This window comes from Engystomops pustulosus, chromosome 5 (assembly GCF_040894005.1).
Source record: "Engystomops pustulosus chromosome 5, aEngPut4.maternal, whole genome shotgun sequence".
NCBI lineage: Eukaryota > Metazoa > Chordata > Amphibia > Anura > Leptodactylidae > Engystomops > Engystomops pustulosus.
Genome location: NC_092415.1, coordinates 28676455 through 28695337, shown reverse-complemented (window position 1 = coordinate 28695337; position 18883 = coordinate 28676455). Strand labels below are relative to the sequence as shown.

The window sequence follows — 18883 nt, the reverse complement described above, 5'->3', positions numbered from 1 at the left end:
GTAATCAAATTGATATGATGGAACAGCATTAAAAAAACCTTACCGATTTGTCTCGGTACTAGATACCCCTTGGAGAGCTGTTAAATAATACCCTGATTTACATTATCACTAGCAGCTTAAAGGACATTTACCACCAGGATGAAGGATTGAAAACCAAGTACACTGACATACTGGTGTGTGCCCCCTCTGGCAGGATCTGCTCTTCTTGAGGCTTCTTATGGTCTTGTTTTTAACAAATAAAGATTATGCAAATGATGGAGCTATGGAGCCCAGAGCAACTCAGGCTCATTTGTATAATTTTTATAACCTATTTTTTTTTGTAAAAACAAGGTCCTAAAAAGAAGAGCAGAACCTGCCATTGGGGGCACACACCAGTATGTCCGTGTGCTTGGTTTACAATTCCTCATCCTGGTGGCAGATTTCCTTTAACTATATAAAATGTTTATTTTTTTTAATCTGGGGTCACAGGTCAAGCTTTAAGTGCTTTTAAGGTAGCCCTTCACTGTGAAGTGATCTTTGCTTTACTCTTAAGGTGCAGAGCTGCTTTTGCACTCTTTTTCTAAAACTTTTCTACAAAAGAGCTTTTTTATAATCTTTTTGGTAGTTCTCCTTCAAAGGCCCATTAACATTGAAAGTGCGCTGCCAAGCCCAGGAGGTAGAGGGATAAATATAGTGTATTTCCTATTGGAAAACATGCAAAACCATCATGGGCAATATTATGACAAGCGCAGATTAGGAAGGTTGTTAGGGCTTATCAAAAATAGGCCGGCGAGGCTTTTCACTTCTTGTAAGTAGTTCAAGTAAAATAAGATTACATTGTAGAAATCTTATAAATAGACGGACTGTGGGTCCAGCTGCTTCTAATGAATCCAGCCTAATGCTTTTATAAGTTTAGGCCTTTCAATATTAAAACAACTACTGGCACTTCTTCTACAATTGGCCGAGAAGCTGTTTAGACGCATTTGTGGCTTCCAACTTCGGCTTCTCTTCCCAGGGTCCTTTTAATGGCTTAAACATTCCAAGCACCCAGCACCCAAATCATTCAGCATGGCCAGGCGTGCCAAGAAAAGCTTCTAAGCATTAATATCTATAGCTTGGCTGGCAGATAAGAAGAAATGTACAGAATGTTGCTTAGAATGGAAATATTTGCAATAAAAAATAAACTCTTGAAACTACCCTGTAAAAATATAGGAATAATAGAAGTAAAAATAACATTTAGGCCTGGGGAAACATATCGGCTAGTCACTGCTAGTTCACCGGTGGTTTCAGGCCCAAACTAACTTTGAGTCCACTAAATCCACTGAATCAGAGTCCAAGGTGTGTCCAGGGGTACTTCAGTGTGTGTACATGAGGGATACCCTACATTTTCTGGGGGTTCTAATCTCCACAGTCTTTTTCATTTCACTTTTAACTAATGTGCAATGACCTAGCTGTTGTGACTCACTCCTCTCCCTCCCCCCTCCATAGACCTAACTGTTGTGACTTACTCCTCCCCCTCCCCTTCATAGACCCAGCTGCTGTGACTCACTCCTTCCCTCCCCTCTACATAGACCTAGCTGCTGTGACTCACTCCTTCCCCTCCCCTCTACATAGACCAAGCTGCTGTGACCTCACTCCTCCCCCTTCCCTCTCCAAAGACCTAGCTGCTGTGAACACACTCCTCCCCCTCTCCAAAGACCTAGCTGCTGTGACTCACTCCTTCCCTCCCCTCTACATAGACCTAGCTGCTGTGACTCAATCCTTCCCTCCCCTCTACATAGACCTAGGTGCTGTGGCTCACTCCTCCCCCTCTCCTCTCCATAGACCTAGCTACTGTGACCTCACTCCTCCCCCTCCCCTCTAGACCTTCACTGTAATCTGACACCTTTGTCTTGCTAGCAACATGGAATTTAGTAGAGATTTCAGAGTAAAAAAAAGATTAGGAGGAAAGGGGGTTGATGATTAAAGCAAAATAGGAGAAAGAATCATTTTCCTCTGCTACAATACTTTACAAAGTTTCTTCTATACACTTGTACTATTCATTTATTGTATGTAAAATTTGTTGAAAAGTTAGTGACTAGAGATGACCTGATGGTCAGGTTCTGCGTTCTGGTTTGGCCACCTGACCTGAACATATTCCATGATTGGCGGCCGAACAGCCAATCTGGAATTGAGGTCCCTAACAACTAGACTTGGCTAGGAACTCCCCCTGGCCAATCATAGTCAAGGCTAGTTGCTAGGGGTGTCAATTGCCGGATTAGCAATATGTCCAAGTCAGATGGCCAAACTCCACCATCGTGTCCACTAATCTCTATTATTAAAGATGTGAACACTCAACTCTCCAGCTTTTTTTCTGATGTTTTTGATTTTTATGCTAAATATCCTTTAGTGGAAAGTGGTACTTTTTTCCCTTTGGAAATAAGTTTAAATTTTTTTTCTTTTCATTTTTTCTCTCTGGTTGTTGGTCTCGGAAAGTGGTGAAAGACTGTTATGTTACATCATCTGCCTTGAGCTAAAACTTGTAATGACCTATCATCCTTGGTGACACGAGTACTCTACTGATCAGATGTTTAAAGGGATTGTCTGGGGGTTTCTAAAAACCATGGGTAGTGTGTGGTATTGCAACTAAGCTCTATTCATTTCTATATTGCTGAGCTGCAATACCACCACAAACCATGGTCAGATATGGCACTGTTTTTGCAACAGAGCATCCAAGCTTTTTGACCACCAGTGGTGGAGAAGGAAGCAGACATCTCTGTCCATGGCATAGTAGCTACCACTGCTAGGATAGTCCTTACACTACAGAAAGAGCGGTCTCCTTCCTAGACCAACCATAAAGTCTGTTGCACTCAACTTATCGGTGTGAGTTCCAGTTGTTGGTTTCCTATCAAACCTGTCCTATAGATAGTCAGGGGGTCCTAAATTAATTGCCCAAATCCCCCACTAGTATAAACTGCATGATATAGGCCACTTTCCAGCCATGTTTCCAAGAGATGTGAAAACGTGGAAAAAATCCCTGTTTTAGCTTTTCCCAAAAAAAGGCCACGAGGAGTGTCTGCTCCTGCCATACAAGCAAATTCAACTTTCCATGCCTCATTGCTTGGTTGTTCCATTGACCCCCTTTATCCATCCCCCTCCCCCCTCTGGCATGTGTTATGGGGATTCCTTCATGATTGGGTGCTGCAACTCTCTGGATGTGTTGAACTTGTGCATAGACTGGTTCCCGCCACTCCTCACAGAGAGAGGACCTACTGGTATCCAACTGCAACATAAGCTCTGGACTGGGTGCCCCCCTCATGAATGCTTGAAGAGGGCTCAAGTAGACCCCAGCCTCCCCATTTCTGGATCTGCTAAACATTTCTGGAACCTTTGGGCTCTTACCCAAAGGAAAAATTTGCAACAATATGTGTAATTAAAAAAAAAAAATTATTGACCTGCCCTGCCGAATTTTCTCCAAAATAGCAGATTACTGGGAAATGGAAGCATATAGAAGGCAACCTTTCTGTCCACCTTCCGTTTTTAGTTAGCGTTACACTCCCGGAAACCCCCAATTCATATTTCTCATATAGATCTATCTACACGATGTTCTATCCATCTATGCATCATATCTCATATCTATTTATATCTGTAATATCTACATATAATATCTCATCTAGCTATTATCTAATTATCTAATCTGTTATATCCATCTTGCTTCTCATATTGATTGATAAATCTACAGTATCTCATCTATCCACATGATTTCATATCTATCTAGTGATTATCGATCTATCTATCTATGGTATATCTGTCCACTGTATCTATCCATCTATTTATATCTGTTATATATCTGGCTACAGTATCTATCTATCTACCCATTATCTATTGATATGTCTATGGTATATAAGTTAATGTTGCCCACGGTCTCATATATATATATATATATATATATATATATATATATATATATCCATCTATCTATAACAGAGGAGGGGTGCAGTGCCCCCAAAGGTTCTGGCTTGATCCTCTTGTAGATAAAGTGCAGCACTCCGTGGTTCAAATTTCAAAATAAAAGGACATCTATCTATCTATCTATCTATCTATCTATCTATCTATGGGATATCTGTCAGTTTGGTCCACTGTATCACATATCTATGCATCTATTTATATCTCTTATATACAGTATCTACAGTGTCCCATATCTATCAATGTATCTATGTTTATATGTTAATGCTGCCCACTGTGTCACATATCTATATCAGTTATATAATCATTTACAGTATCCCATATCTATCTATATAGTATCCAATGTCTACCTAGTGATTATCTATCTATCTATCTATCTATGGAATATCTTTTAATTCTGTCCACTGTATCACAGATCTATCTATCCATCTATATCTGTTATATTTATCTACAGTATCCTGTTTCTGTCTATTATATCTATCCATTATATGTTTCCACCATATCTACCGTATATACTCGAGTATAAGCCGACCCGAGTATAAGCCGAGACCCCTAATTTTACCACCAAAAACTGGGAAAAACTACTGACTCGAGTATAAGCCGGGGGTGGTAAATGCATTGGTCAAACCCCCCCCAGTAGTATACAGCCTGCCAGCCCCCAGTTGTATACAGCCTGCCAGCCCCCAGTTGTATACAGCCTGCCAGCCCCCAGTAGTATACAGCCTGCCAGCCCCCAGTAGTATACAGCAAGCCCCCAGTAGTATACAGCAAGCCCCCTAGTAGTATACAGAAGCCCCCAGTAGTATACAGCAGCCCCTAGTAGTATACAGCAGCCCCTAGTAGTATACAGCCAGCCTGCCCCCACGGCCCTTAAAAAAATAAAGTCTTCCAATCAATAGACATACCGTATATACTCGTGTATAAGCCGAGTTTTTCAGCACAAAAAATGTGCTGAAAAACATCCCCTCGGCTTATACACGAGTCTATAAAAAAAAAATTACCCACTTAAAAAAAAATAAACTTAAATACTCACCCTCCGATGTCAGCACGGCTCCACGATGTCGGCGTGACTTACCGATGTCCCCGATGTCAGCGCGTCCCGTCTTCTTTCTTCTCCGCGGCTCCTCTTCTCTCTTCCGGCATGGACGCGGCCATATTTTCTTCTAGCAGGCGCATACTATGACGCGGCCGCTGCTGACGTCATAGTATGCACGGCCACTAAGAAGACATGGCCGCGTCCATGACGGAAGATAGAAGAGAGAAGAGGAGCCGCGGAGAAGAAAGAAGACGGGACGCGCTGACATCGAAGGGTGAGTATTTAAGTTTATTTTTTTTAAGTGGGTAATTTTTTTTTGTTATAGACTCGTGTATAAGCCGAGGGGACGTTTTTCAGCACATTTTTTGTGCTGAAAAACTCGGCTTATACACGAGTATATACGGGTATGTCTATTGATTGGAAGACTTTCTGTTGAACTTCTCTTTAGCTTCTGTTACATTCTCTTATAATGGAAACCCCAAACGCAGGTGTGAACTGAGCCTAAGAAAAGTTTTTAGTACCCATCCCTTTCACAGCTTAAACCGGACTAAACAACAGCAGTAAAATATCCAAATCACAGAGACAGAATTTCTAAACCGACCCCTGAGCCTGTGAGGTATCTGGAAACCCGGAATCTGGAGGTAACATCCTGAGAGCTCCCAGGCATTAATGTAATCCAATCCTCCATTTAATTCTGTTTTCTCGTCTGAAGATGAATCCGGTGACTCTCTAAGTAAACAGAGCGGTGGGATAACGCAGTGCGCTATTCCGATCTGGACAGAGTACAGGGCTCTGCTTATTATGCACCATCACAGGATTTCTGCAAATTAGTTATTCATGCTGCTAACAAAAGTGGCAAGCGGTGACTATAGGGCGACCTTTGCCAAGAATAATTAACCGGCCGTATTTGCACAGATCACTCCGGGTGACATTAGACACTCAATATCCTGAGACAAAGATGACATCGGTGAGAAGCCTCATTACGTGACTCACTGGCCGCGCCACTGGAGGATTACACAGGCACGTAATAAAACCACACTACACTTGTACGGGGTTTAGTGTGATGTCTGGCAAACGCCTGAGCTTAAAACTTAGGGGAGATTAAAAAGGTAGAAAAAAGCCAAAACCCATCCATGTAAGTCCACACAACCGTCACTCCGAAATGAGGACATGAACGACTAAATATTTCCTGGAAAGGTCAACTACATATTAGCCTGGTACAGTGATGAAAAAATAATATACAACGGTCAATACCATGTCTTTTCCAGCGAAAATGTAGTATCTTCAACCACCAGTAGGGGAACTGATGAGCAGAACACAAGCTACTACCGAATTAAGCTCAGGGTCTGTACTACGCTGCCACTAGTGGTGGCTTTAGGTTTTCCACATTAGAATTGTAGGGGTCCGACACCAGATTAGCTGCTCAGTGAGTGTGGTCCCTATTCACAGACCTCTGATGTCACATCGCCATTTTGTACTTAGTCCCATTCAAGCAAGTGAAGCTGAGCTGCAATACCAAGAAAAGCCACTTAACAAAGCATGGCGCTGTGTGTGGAAGACTGTGAAAAAAGACACAACGCTTGTCCGACCAATGCAGTCCCTAGTAACATTTTCATCTGAGACGTTAGATGAACCATTATGACTCTACTTTTTTTCTTCAGGTTTCTTTAACTATCATATCTCATATCTACCTAGATCTGCTATAATATCTCCCATCTATATCTGTTATATCTATAATATCTCCCATCTATATCTGTTATATCTATCTACATTATCTCATATCTATCTATCCATCCATTTTCTCATATCTATCTATCTATCCATCCATCTATCTCCTTTATATCCATCTATCTCCTACAGCGGTGTAACTAGAAGCTGATGGGCCCCAGTGCAAAGTCTGTGCCAGGCCCCGACTATAATGTATGGTTTATAGTAATAGTCTTCTCATATGGGAAAGTGACACCATAAGGGCCCCCTAAACCTCTTGGGCCCAGGTGCGATCGCCACCTCTGCACCCCCTCAAGTTATGCCCCTGATCTCCTATCCATCTCATATCTATCTATCTATCTATCATATCTATCTATCTCATATCTATCTATCTATCTATCTATCATATCTATCTATCTCATATCTATCTATCTATCTATCTATCTATCATATCTATCTCATATCTACCATTTACCAAGGGTCCGCGGACCGCATTTATGTCGGGTTTCCCGACTATTTCGGTTTTGCGCCGCGTTTAACAGGGGTTTTTGGTGCACGCTATCATGCCAACCTTCATGCGACACAAATCGGGGGGCCTGGCCGTCGGACAACCTGACTGATTCGGAATAAGCGCGGGATGCAAAATTCAAATTGTGTCCCAAGACATGCACTTACATACACCGGGAAGAAGAAGGTGAACTCCGGTGGACCTGAGCAGCTAAGTGACACATGCAGGATATCGGGAGCACGATCGTTTTGAATCGCGGCAGACTTCATCCTCGTCGGACAACGCACCTCGGGGATCACGCGGGGACTGGGTAAGTAAATGTGCCCCATTGTGGTTATGGCCATTGTGGTCTCCTCTTCCCCCAGCAGGATGGATCTTCTCATCCTCCTCCATGGAGCTGAAGCTCGGGAGGAGATCTGCAAGTCTCCTGAAGTGAGTGTCCCTCACCGCTGAGTATGGAGCAGTGTAACAGGAGGTGGACCTCCTCCTCGGTGGCCTCCTGGTCTTGGCACTGTTGGCACAGTCTGCTCTCCCTGGGCATGTACATCTGTCTGTGCCGCCCAGACCCTATGGCCAGGTTGTGGGCGCTCAGGATATCTATTTATCTGTCTGTCTGTCTACTGTATCCCCTATCATTCTAGATATTATCTATCTACAGTATATCTGTGATATCTGTCTATTCCATCTTTACACCCAAACGTCGCCATCTTGAGATTCATTTTTCACCTGAATTTTCAATGAAATCTGGAAGTTCTGCCTTTTTTTCCTATTTTTATATGAAGAGGCTTATACCTGAAAACCCACGGACCTGCACCCAGCCTCATTGGTTACACAGAGCTGCCCTGCACTTTCTATTTATCTGTCTCATATCTACCTGTTTATCAATCATGGTAGATCAGGGTATATGGATAGTTGAAGAGAAAGAGAACAAACATCACAGTTAGGGCCCACAGCAGTCACATAATGAGACGTTCCACAAATAATCTTCAGGCAGAGGTCACTGTCATCCAACTATGTAACGTCAAGCAAAACTCTTGGACAATAGACGGGGATAACTGAGACCGTACCTGAGTGGGGACCCAATCCTGGTATATCCATATGACCACCAAACAGTGACCGTAAAGTGGTAGATACTGGATCTAGTTAGAGCTTGGATACTAAACTCTTCCATCTATTTCCACTGCTCTGCAATTTTCTTGGAGGTTCAGTAGCAATGTGCTGTGCATGTAGGATAAGAGTAGTAGTGCTGTACCATACTCATATATACCCGATGGGAGTAGTAGAAAAGTGACAAACCCATTAGTGCAGGATAGGAGTACTAGTATCTTGCCTTGCCAAGATATGATGTAGGATTAATGGTAGTAATACCGCGCTGTCCTTATACCTAAGGAGGGCAGCAGTGGTAATGTGGGTTGTACCTATATATGTAGGATAACAGTTGTTGTACTGTGCTAAAATATGTAGAATAGGAGGATGTCGTATAATTCTGTACCCATTTATGTAGGCTAATTGGACTGGTACTGTGTAACTGTACATTCAGACAGCCATCTGGGGGGTGTATATTCGTCCTCATAGACGGCAATGGCGATCAGCGTTGTGTGTGAATGGCGACATGATGATCTATATTTCCCCGTATGTGGCCGAGCGGTGGGGGGAGGGGTCACCTCCTCCTCTCCGGCGCACAGCGGTATGCGGCATATGGCTGTGTGAATCTACCCTTATGCCAATAAAAGGAGAATACCAAGGACACATATAGATAGATATAGATAGACAGACATTTGTATACAGAATACAGGGCTGCACAATGGCCAATACATTAAATTGTATCTGCATTCTGGGGACACAGATAAAGCTGAACTCTCCAAGGCAGTCCCTCCAAAGTACCAGGGCTGGGAGCCAACTCCCCCATTGCCCCTGGTAGCTACACCTGTGCAAACTGTGACCTGCCCAGATGCCATGGTCAGTACTAATCGCGTCACAATAGTTTTTCCTCCTTTTCTACAGCTGTTCTTCTCCTTACTGCATTGAATGCCCACAGGGCATTACATTGCATTTCTGAGTGTTGCATAAAGAGCTAATTAATCCTGCAATGCAAGTCCTAACCTGTGTGTCAGCCGAGACTGGGTAACCAAAAATGTAACCATAATGGTGTGTGCCCTTTATGGCGGCCCATAACCATCATGCCATGTGCCCTTTAAGAGAGACTGAGAGTTACCCAAATGAACTAATAATAATATAATATAATAATTAATTATTGATGTCATTTATACAGATCTATCCATGAGACAGGCCTCATGTAACCGTCATCAGGATAAGGTCATATTTGGGTGTTCCTCATTAAGGACCGATAACATCGATGACTTCATCTTCATAATATTCCAACGACCAGGAGATGACAACGGACAAAAACATTTTCTAAGATACTAGTCTAAAAGGGATCGGTAAGGAAAGAGGCGTCACTTTGTTTGTATTCGAGCATATGCTGTTACAGTATGTTGTTGAGATGTTGGACCTTCTGGATCTATTGTTGCTCAGCTTCTCTCTTAGCATCTTGTGAACTCTCACTAACAGTCTGAGATTCATATAAGAAAACCACTTGCAGGTTTATTTCTATGTACATCATGTTTCTTAGAAACAGCAAGTTCCCCCGCAACTGCATTTTGCTGAGAGACAACAGGGCAATGACACCACCCAAAATGTGCAGCCAACAACATTCCCACAGTGGAAAGAAATCTCACACAGCTTTATGCTTCCTTCATGACATTACTTAACACAAGACTTATTAATTAGCTATTATTTTGGGATCTTTCCAGGTAGAATGTAAATTAAAAATACACATAACCGACTTATTAACTCCACTAAGCTTCGACTTCCACCTCACAACTCAACTCAACCCAACTCCACAGGAAAGGGATCCCAAAGTGAAGCAGAAGGCAATGAGATGGACTTTGGTGCCAATCACCAAGGACTGTACAATGCAAGCGTTTAATGCTGTTTAAGCACCTCTGTTCTGACCTCCGCATGCTTCTTTGACCTATACCTTGACCTATCTCCAAATGGTCTATTTGGACAAACTCTGCCAGCCCTTACCTTATTTTGTCTACAAGCCACAACATTTTGCCTATCTTTTTGGTATGAAGTGCTGGCATCTCTTGACCCATCCTTAGTGCCATCTCAAAGAGGTAGTGACCTAGTTGTGTTTATACAATAAAGTTTACATCTCCATACATTGGCTCTAAAGGATGAAATCCAGGGATCACTTAGACAACTCCCTTGAAGGTGCCCCTAAACCAAGTACACTTACATGCTGGCGTGTGCCTCCTGAAAAAGGATCTGCTCTTCTTTTTGTTTCTAATAGCATAGTTTTTGACAAAAGCATCTTTAAAAATTAGGCAAATGAGCCTCAGGGCTCCTGGATATGTCACAGAGGCCCCTTCTGGCTCCATTACCTGCTGGTTATTCACACCTCCATTAAGAAATTTTTACTACCTCCTCCCTCCCAGAGACGCAGTGACGGATAATCCAGTTTCATTATACACAGAACAGCATATAAGTGGTTTAGAAGCATGGCATCCATGTGGTAGATTTCCTTTAAGAGTAGTCCCATGTAAAGGTTGCAAAGAATTTGAAGGAATTGGTAGATGCTAAGATGGTTGAGGAATTAAGGCGGTCTATACCCTCCTCCCCCTGTGACTAGATAGAATACCAGTGCTCATACATTTATGACTTATCCCAACAGACATTAAAGGGGTTTTCCCACAAACTTAAGTTAGGCCCTATCCACGGGATAGAACCTAACTCATTGATCAGTGGGGGTCTCAGTGCTCAGACCCCCGCAGACCGTGAGAACGAGGGGTCCGACCGACCCCTTGCTGCTCCTCAGACTAATGGAGCAGACGACACCGCACATGACCATTCTGCTCCATTAGTCTGAGGAGCGGTGAGGGGTCGGTCAGACCCCTCGTTCTCACGATCTGTGGGGGTCTCAGCACAGAGACCCCCACTGATCAGCAAGTGAGGCCCCATCCCGTGGATAGGGCCTAACTTGCCCTCGTGGGAGAACCCCTCTAACACTTTCAAAATCTTTAAAGTGCCTTGCCTTGCAGTCAAGAAAACATTACAGAAAGCTGTATGGAAGTGACCTCTTACCTTGTGTCTCTCATAATACTGTCTTGCCCCCACTCCTCCTTGTTCTTCTGCAGTCCATAGCACTAGACGAATCGTTCTTTTAGGACGAAGACCTGAGAAAAGAAACAAATACTGAATCACCGGAAAACTTTTCGTACTGTGGGCTCAGTTCACTCTTGGGTTAAGAAGGTTCCAGTCCTCCTTACGTTATGAAATAGTAGAATTGTGCAGCAGCCTACATCCTTTTTCTCACTATCTTAACGGAATTATCATGGAAGGAAACCTTCAAGTCAATGGGGAACAGCGACTTTCTGTTCACCTTCCGCTCTTAGGTTCTGTAACGAAACCCCCTGATGTGAATGTGAACTGATGCTAAGGTTATGTTTAGATTTCCTAGGAACCAAATGTGTGATTTAGATCTTAGAGAGAGGATGTGTGAAGAGTAGGGCTGATAATGTGTCTTGTTAACTCGTCCTTGACCGCCCACTCACTATAGACGTCAGCGGGCGCGGGTCTTAAGTCTGTAGCGATGTCTTTTGACGTTACTGTAGTATTCTTCTAATTGCGAAAAGCAGGACCGGGTCCCTGGCTGATTTAGACAGCTAGAGACCCTAGGGAGAAGGGAGCAGCGGTTTATTACCCCTTCTTCCTTCTCCACACTGTATAGCACTGAATCAGTGCAGTGCAGTGAGGAGCAGAGCCGGCACTGCATCTTACTCTACAAACCCAACCGTTACGTGATCGCCAGGTCTGCAGAGCTGCTGGGTCTAATCAAAATCTATTCACCTCTAATCAAACATCTGCAGAGGGTCTTTTCCCCTTGTAACTGGGGCTCTTGTAGACTGGGGCTCCCCAGTTACAGGTGAAAACAGGAAAGTAAAAAAAAAGGAAACAAATGTCAAAAAAAAAAAAAAAGAAAAAAAATGTGTGGAAATGTCTTTTATGACCTCATGGGGGACATATAAAGTTAAAACACACACATCACATCTTTCTTCAAAAGAAAATATTAATATTCCCCAATAAAATATAAAAAAAATCTAAAACGACCGTCACAAACTAGGGAATTCATCTATAATGATCATTTTAATTGAAAATTGACAACAAAATCTACAATATAATACAAAGAAAAATATTTTTCTACAGTTTTTTTTTTTAACTCCTCTCCCCCCAAAAAAATAAAAATGGAAAAAGGGTCCCATAACATTTTTATTCTTTCTAACTATCCTATCCCTATGTGTAAAAATTCATTACAAATTCTCCGGTCATTAAAGCCTTTTAAGGCCTGGGCAGAAAGGGGTTAAGGTCCCCAATCAAAATCCTGCAATGACTGAGTAGTAAAGTTACAGACTACAAGTAGTAAGAGTTGGATCCCAAAACTAGTTATACGGGACTATAGCCAAGTTTTTGCAGAAATATAACAATGGTCGTTCTACCTCTGTACCCCAAACAACAAACACGGTGCTGCAATACAATACGCCGTAATGAGATCCTCATGTGTCTCTATGGTGGAAGGAATTATTCTAGCAAAGAAGAAACGTCTGCCCTTTGCCCCTTCACGTTGGTATGTAAAGAATGACATATAATAGCAAGACTGTTCCTACAATTTTTTTTAACAAGGCCATTACTTACTTGATATCTTCAATGCTCCGCTGAAGTTTTATGTCAGGCCGTCGGGTCAATTTTAATTAATACGTTGCCCGCCAAATCCCTTCTTACTTTCTCTTTTGTCTACAAAGTCACATACTGGGCAGCTTTTTGGATATGGTTCTCTTGTTAAAAAGAACAAAACACAAAGAGAGAAGACGCCGAGGTTGACCAAAGGGCAAGATGAAGGATGGTAAATAATGTGCTATAAATAATAACAGGTACTGAATACCTACGACGCTGCTCCTACAGACGTAACATAATGGAAGTAGAGCGGGGATAAGGCTTCAGGTCTCCGAGCTGCCTCCAGTGCCGTATAATAGTCGCCATTGTTCCGAGGACACTCGCTACATTTTTTCCCCCTAATAACTGATGAAAGGTATTTCTTAGCTGGAAATAAAGACATACCAGAGTCGTCCTGGAGATTGTTAACTGGAAAACCTAGTCAAAATGTCGCCCCGTACTATATGGTGGGCACATGTAGCCTGTGGATGCAGGTATTGTCTTCCCAGATACTGTTATATTGTCCTCATCCTCAATCCCGTGGATTTCTAAGAAGTTGAGAAGAGGCTCCGTACATAAACCAAGGCTTCAGGGCACAATGCTTTATCGTCTATGATTATGGCACGGAAACGCAAAGCACAAGAAGTCTTTCTAAACAAACCACAGACTATAATAGAATGTTATAATAACAGGTTTATAGGACAATAAGAGAGATGGAATGCCATGATAGCATTCTTCGGCCTCATTCAGATGACTACGTTAAATCCGTTAAATAAGGATCATATGTGAGCCGTATTCCATAAACCAAGCTGAACCTGCGATTCACAGTGATCTATATTGCTGAGTGTCACTGCGTCCCCTTGGTACTAATCTCCCATACCAAAAACATGAGTCCTGTATATATCCACAGTACCGCAGGGAGGAAGTGACTGGAACCATCATAGAGGACTATATCACTGGAAGTCAAGGATCGGGAAATACAGCTAATCTACAATAATTGTTTCCCAAACCTTAGAGGGGCTGCATCAAGTTTTAAAATTATCCTCTATCAACAGGATAGGGGTCCAACTACAGAGACCTCCCACAATCTTCAGAATCAGGGACTGCAAATCTATGCCAGTAGGACTTTCAGGTATCAGAAGCCCTATATATGTCAATGCAAAACACGATACAGCTCCACCCTGGACACCAGTCACATCAATGGGGCTTCCTATACTGTATAGATACTATCAAACAGTCAAGCATACCTTACAGATATGGTAACAGAACGAAGCGGACGACAATATAGATACAGTAACAGAACCAAGATGACTGTATAGATACAGTAACAGAACAAAGCTTACTGTACAGATGTGGTTACAGAACCAAGCTTAAGTATAGATGAGGTAACAAAGCCAGGTTAACTGCAGAGATCCACTAACAGAACCAAGCTTACTGTATAGATACAGTAAAAGAAACGAGTTTACTAGATATATACAGTAATAGAACTGAGCGTACTGTAGATACAGATACTTTATACATATGGTAACAGAACCCAGATTACTATATATCTAACTCCTAAACCTAATTTATAAACCCTAAGCGTAAGTCACTAATCCTAACCCTTACCCACTAACCATAAAGGAAAACTATCACATGATTAAACCCCTATAAAGCATCAACAGTGCTTGGTTGAGGTTAAATCGCTGCAAAATCTTTAATATCTATTTAAATTAGCCTGAAGGGCTCTGGGGAATGTTAACAGAGTCCCTATGGGCCCCAGATACACGCCCCTGCAGACCTTTTAACCGCTGCTGCCTGGGCTAGTTAGAAGGGCTGCACGGGGTATGTATCAGGAGGGGCTTTTTTTATGCCCCTAGGAGCCCTTCAGGCTAGTTTACATAAAGAGTAAAGGCACTTTTTTTTAGCAGAATGTGTGCACAACACTTCAGGACTTCTGCCAAAGTAAGTGTAGGGGTTCTGAGAAATGGGGGGGAAGAAGTGAGAATAAGGTGGTTGGTAGTGACTGCCCTGTTTTATGGACCGGTGGAGAATCACTTTGCCACCATTCAACCTATTCGGCCTACAATCTTCTGCAGAGTCCGCCAGCCCATAGAAAATAAGATGCTTCTGCGAATTTATGCCGACAGAACCCGCTATTCTGACCAAGGGACAGTGGTGCTCGAGTAATCAGCTTAATACTTTTTAATATAAGAATTGTCCAGATTTCTGCCCGACAGCCGCCCTTGGTACTGCTCCCACAGTGTCTACTGGAAGATATGGTCCTGGAAGAGTAGGAGATGGTAAGTTAGATTGGGCAGTCTAACACTACAGCAGTGGTGGCAAACCTATGGCATGGGTGCCAGAGGTGGCACTCAAAGCCCTTTCTGTGGGTACCCAGGTCTTTACCCCAGCACAGGATTTCCCCGACAGGACTCAAGGCTTTCTCCTGTGGTCCAAGACGGCCCAGGATATGCCATACTCAGCGCTATTTTAAAGTGAAATCCTTGGCTGCCAGAACTACAGGAGGAGCAAGAAGGTGTGGACAGAGATGGATTATTGTTGGAGCTCCTGCTCTGGGTCCCCTGATTTTGCCTCTTCAGGAGACCCTGAAAGAAAGCTACCATCCAAATTTCTCCCTCTTCTTATAATTGTATTGATGTCCTCAGGATGCAAATACGATTGAAACCTGTGATACAGCAAGGATCAATAAGTTACTGCTTAAATTGTCATGTCAGCACTGTGCGACATATAAGTGGGTTTTGGTTGTAGTTTGGGCACTGTGTCTCTAAAAGGTTCGCCATCACTGCACTACAGCATAATTATCATCAGCTTCAGCCACTGTAATTAGTAGAGGATTTTCATGGTAACATGGAGGTTTTTAGTGGCTTAGTGGGTGTCGTAACCCCAGCCTTATGCACATATATAAATCACCCAAGAAATAACCAATTGTAAATCACTTCTCTCCAATATTAGTTCCACTGGACTAATATGTTAAAGTTAAAATTAAAATATGTGTTATGAGATGATGACTCTGCACAAATAAACTTCTCCCACATTTCCCAAAAATGTCCCGCTACTGTGATATTTAACTTTTCCAGCCTTAAGAGGAGAAGTGAGGATGATGTATGTTATATTTCAAACATAAAAGCAGTGGTGATACTTTGAAACCCCAGGATCCTTCCTTGAGGTGTAAATCATTAGCACAAGGTCTTCTTTCTTCTTATTAGTATAAGGTCTTCTTTGGAACTTGGAATTTTTTTTACTGTTGGATTTTCCTTGTCTTTAGCATAGGAGGAGATTTGCATTGTGAGGTCTCCCAACGAGCATTATTATGGTATTTTACTATATTAGTGCCATTGCTTTATGGGTAAATCTCACTAGTTTCAAGTGTGTTTTCCAAGTGACCCTATAATTTTCATCCTTATGGCCAGTGATATATACAGTGATCTGGGGGGTTCCAGGATTGTCCACCCCAAGACAGCTGGGGAACGTGCATAAAACCTTCAAACAGCGGTGAAGTACGCAGAGAGAACCATGGCCAGCGGAAGAAGTGCTGACACCGTCACGTGTTGGCTCCACTACATATGATATTTATATAGAGTAGATTTTAAGGCCACATAACTTAAATCCTCTTAAAGGAAAATCCATCATGATAAACCAGGGACACTTACTCATAGATCCAGGCACTGGGACTGTGGTAATCTTCTTATATTTGTTATCCATGGACTCCTTTTTTCAAAAATCAACTTGTAAAATTATGCTAATGATCCTGAAAGGCTCTGGGGCATTATCAGAGCCCTTCTATAATACAGATTCACAGGTTGTTACATTGTCTCGCCCATCCCATCTGCTCCCTCAGCACGTTCCCCTCCCTCTGCTTGATGTAATCTCACTGCAACACAGGAAGTTTCAGTACAAAGTGGGAGGGGGAAGTTCTCTTGCACAGTGTAAGAGGGTGGGGCTCTGGGAACCGCCCCAGTAGCCTTTGAGGCTTATTAGCATATTTTAAAAGTGTATTTTAGAAGGGATGAATAATAAATATAAGAAGATTACCACAGTCACTATGTTATGAGATCTGGTGTAGATCTGGCAGCCACTCAGGCCAATCCTCTTATGTATTTTGTTGTAAAAATTGCAACTAAACTGCTATGTGGAGCAAGTAGGTATAGTAGGGCAGTGTGAGCTGTTATGTTGGTGAAGGAGGTCTCAACTGGGTCTGTATTAACTTTGGGGTGTTGAACTGAATTATGTAGCAGTGCCCTATGTCTGGGGTCTAATTGCAAGTCATACCTATTATGTTCTGAGGTTCTGCTTGGGGGTCTGTACATGGTAATGGGGATCTTGGAACTTAATAATTTATGGGGTCCACCATAATTCTTAGGTTTGTATATAGTCTATGGTCTAGTCTGGATTCTGATTTAATTTGGCTTGCTTCTACAAGCTGGAAAGGATGCAGTAGTGAGGGGCAAATGACATCTCCAAAAACCCAATTAAAGGACTAAGGGGGTTGTGTTATGTTGAATATGGTGTCTGAACTAAAGATGTTGTCAAAAAGTAGCTGGGAAGATTTATGCATAGTGCTTTGGGAAAACTTGATAATAATTTGCCTCCCTAGTAAGACTTCACATATAGAGATATCTGGTCAGTTATTAAACAGGACCGTCCAATGGATAAATAAAATACAAGTTATCATATATACTTGAGTATAAGCCGACCCGAGTATAAGCTGAGACCCCTAATTTTACCACCAAAAACTGGGAAAACCTAATGACTCGAGTATAAGCTGAGGGTGGAAAATGCATTGGTCACAGTCTCCCAGTATATAGCCAGCAAGCCCCCAGTAGTATACAGCCAGCCCCCAGTAGTATATAGCCAGCCCCCAGTAGTATACAGCCATCCCCCAGTAGTATATAGCCAGCCAGCCCCCAGTAGTATACAGCCAGCCAGCCCCCAGTAGTATAAAGCCAGCCAGCCCCCAGTAGTAAATAGCCAGCCAGCCCCATGTAGTATACAGCCATGCAGCCCCATGTAGTATATACCCTGCCAGCCCCATGTAGTATACGGACAGCCTGCCCTGTGTATTATACAGCCAACCACAGGTAGTATACATCCAGCCAGCCCCATGTAGTATACAGCCAGCCCCCGTGTAGTATACAGCCATCCAGCCCCATGTAGCATATACCCTGCCAGCCCCATATAGTATACAGCCAGCCAGCCCCATGTAGTATACAGCCAGCCAGCCCCATGTAGTATACAGCCAGCCAGCCCCATGTAGTATATACCCTGCCAGCCCCATGTAGTATACAGCCAGCCTGCCCCATGTATTATACAGCTAGCCCCATGTAGTATACATCAAGCTAGCCCCATGTAGTATACATCCAGTCAGCCCGATGTAGTATACAGCCAGCCAGCCCCTTGTAGTATAAAGCCAGCCCCCATGTAGTATACAGCCATCCAGCCCCATGTAGTATATACCCTGCCAGCCCCATGTAGTATACAGTGAGCCCCATGTATTATACAGCCAGCCCCTATGTAGTATACATCCACCCAGCCCCTTGTAATATACAGGCAGCCAACCCCCAGTAGTATACAGCCAGCCCCATGTAATATACAGCAAGCCAGCCCACAGTTTAACAAGCACATTAAAAAAAACTACTTACATACTCACTCTCCGGTGCCCCGATGCTCGTCGCAGCTCCTGGTGGCTCCTCTTCAGTCTTCTCTCTGCTGTGTTAGCCGGCAGAAACCCATCCACTCGATCTGCCGGCCGGCGCACACTATGACGTCATCAGTGGCAACACCGCCGCATCATAGTGTGCTTTGGCCAGCAGATCGCAAGGAAGTGTCTCTGCCGGCTATTACAGCAGAGAGAAGACCGAAGAGGAGCTGCCAGGAGCTGCGCCGAGGATCGGGAGCCGCAGTGAGCATCGGGGCGCCGGAGGGTGAGTATG

The 18883-nt window shown here is 43.1% G+C and overlaps 1 protein-coding gene across 1 annotated transcript in view; it reads right to left on the bottom strand.

Annotated features, from left to right (window-relative positions):
• The window catches only part of CPQ (carboxypeptidase Q), a 281871-nt gene that overhangs the window by 33349 nt on the left and 229639 nt on the right, over positions 1-18883 (bottom strand). The window contains exon 6 of the mRNA XM_072151470.1: positions 11325-11416. Within this exon, the coding sequence (XP_072007571.1) occupies positions 11325-11416 (92 nt within the window). The remainder of the gene's footprint in view (positions 1-11324; positions 11417-18883) is intronic.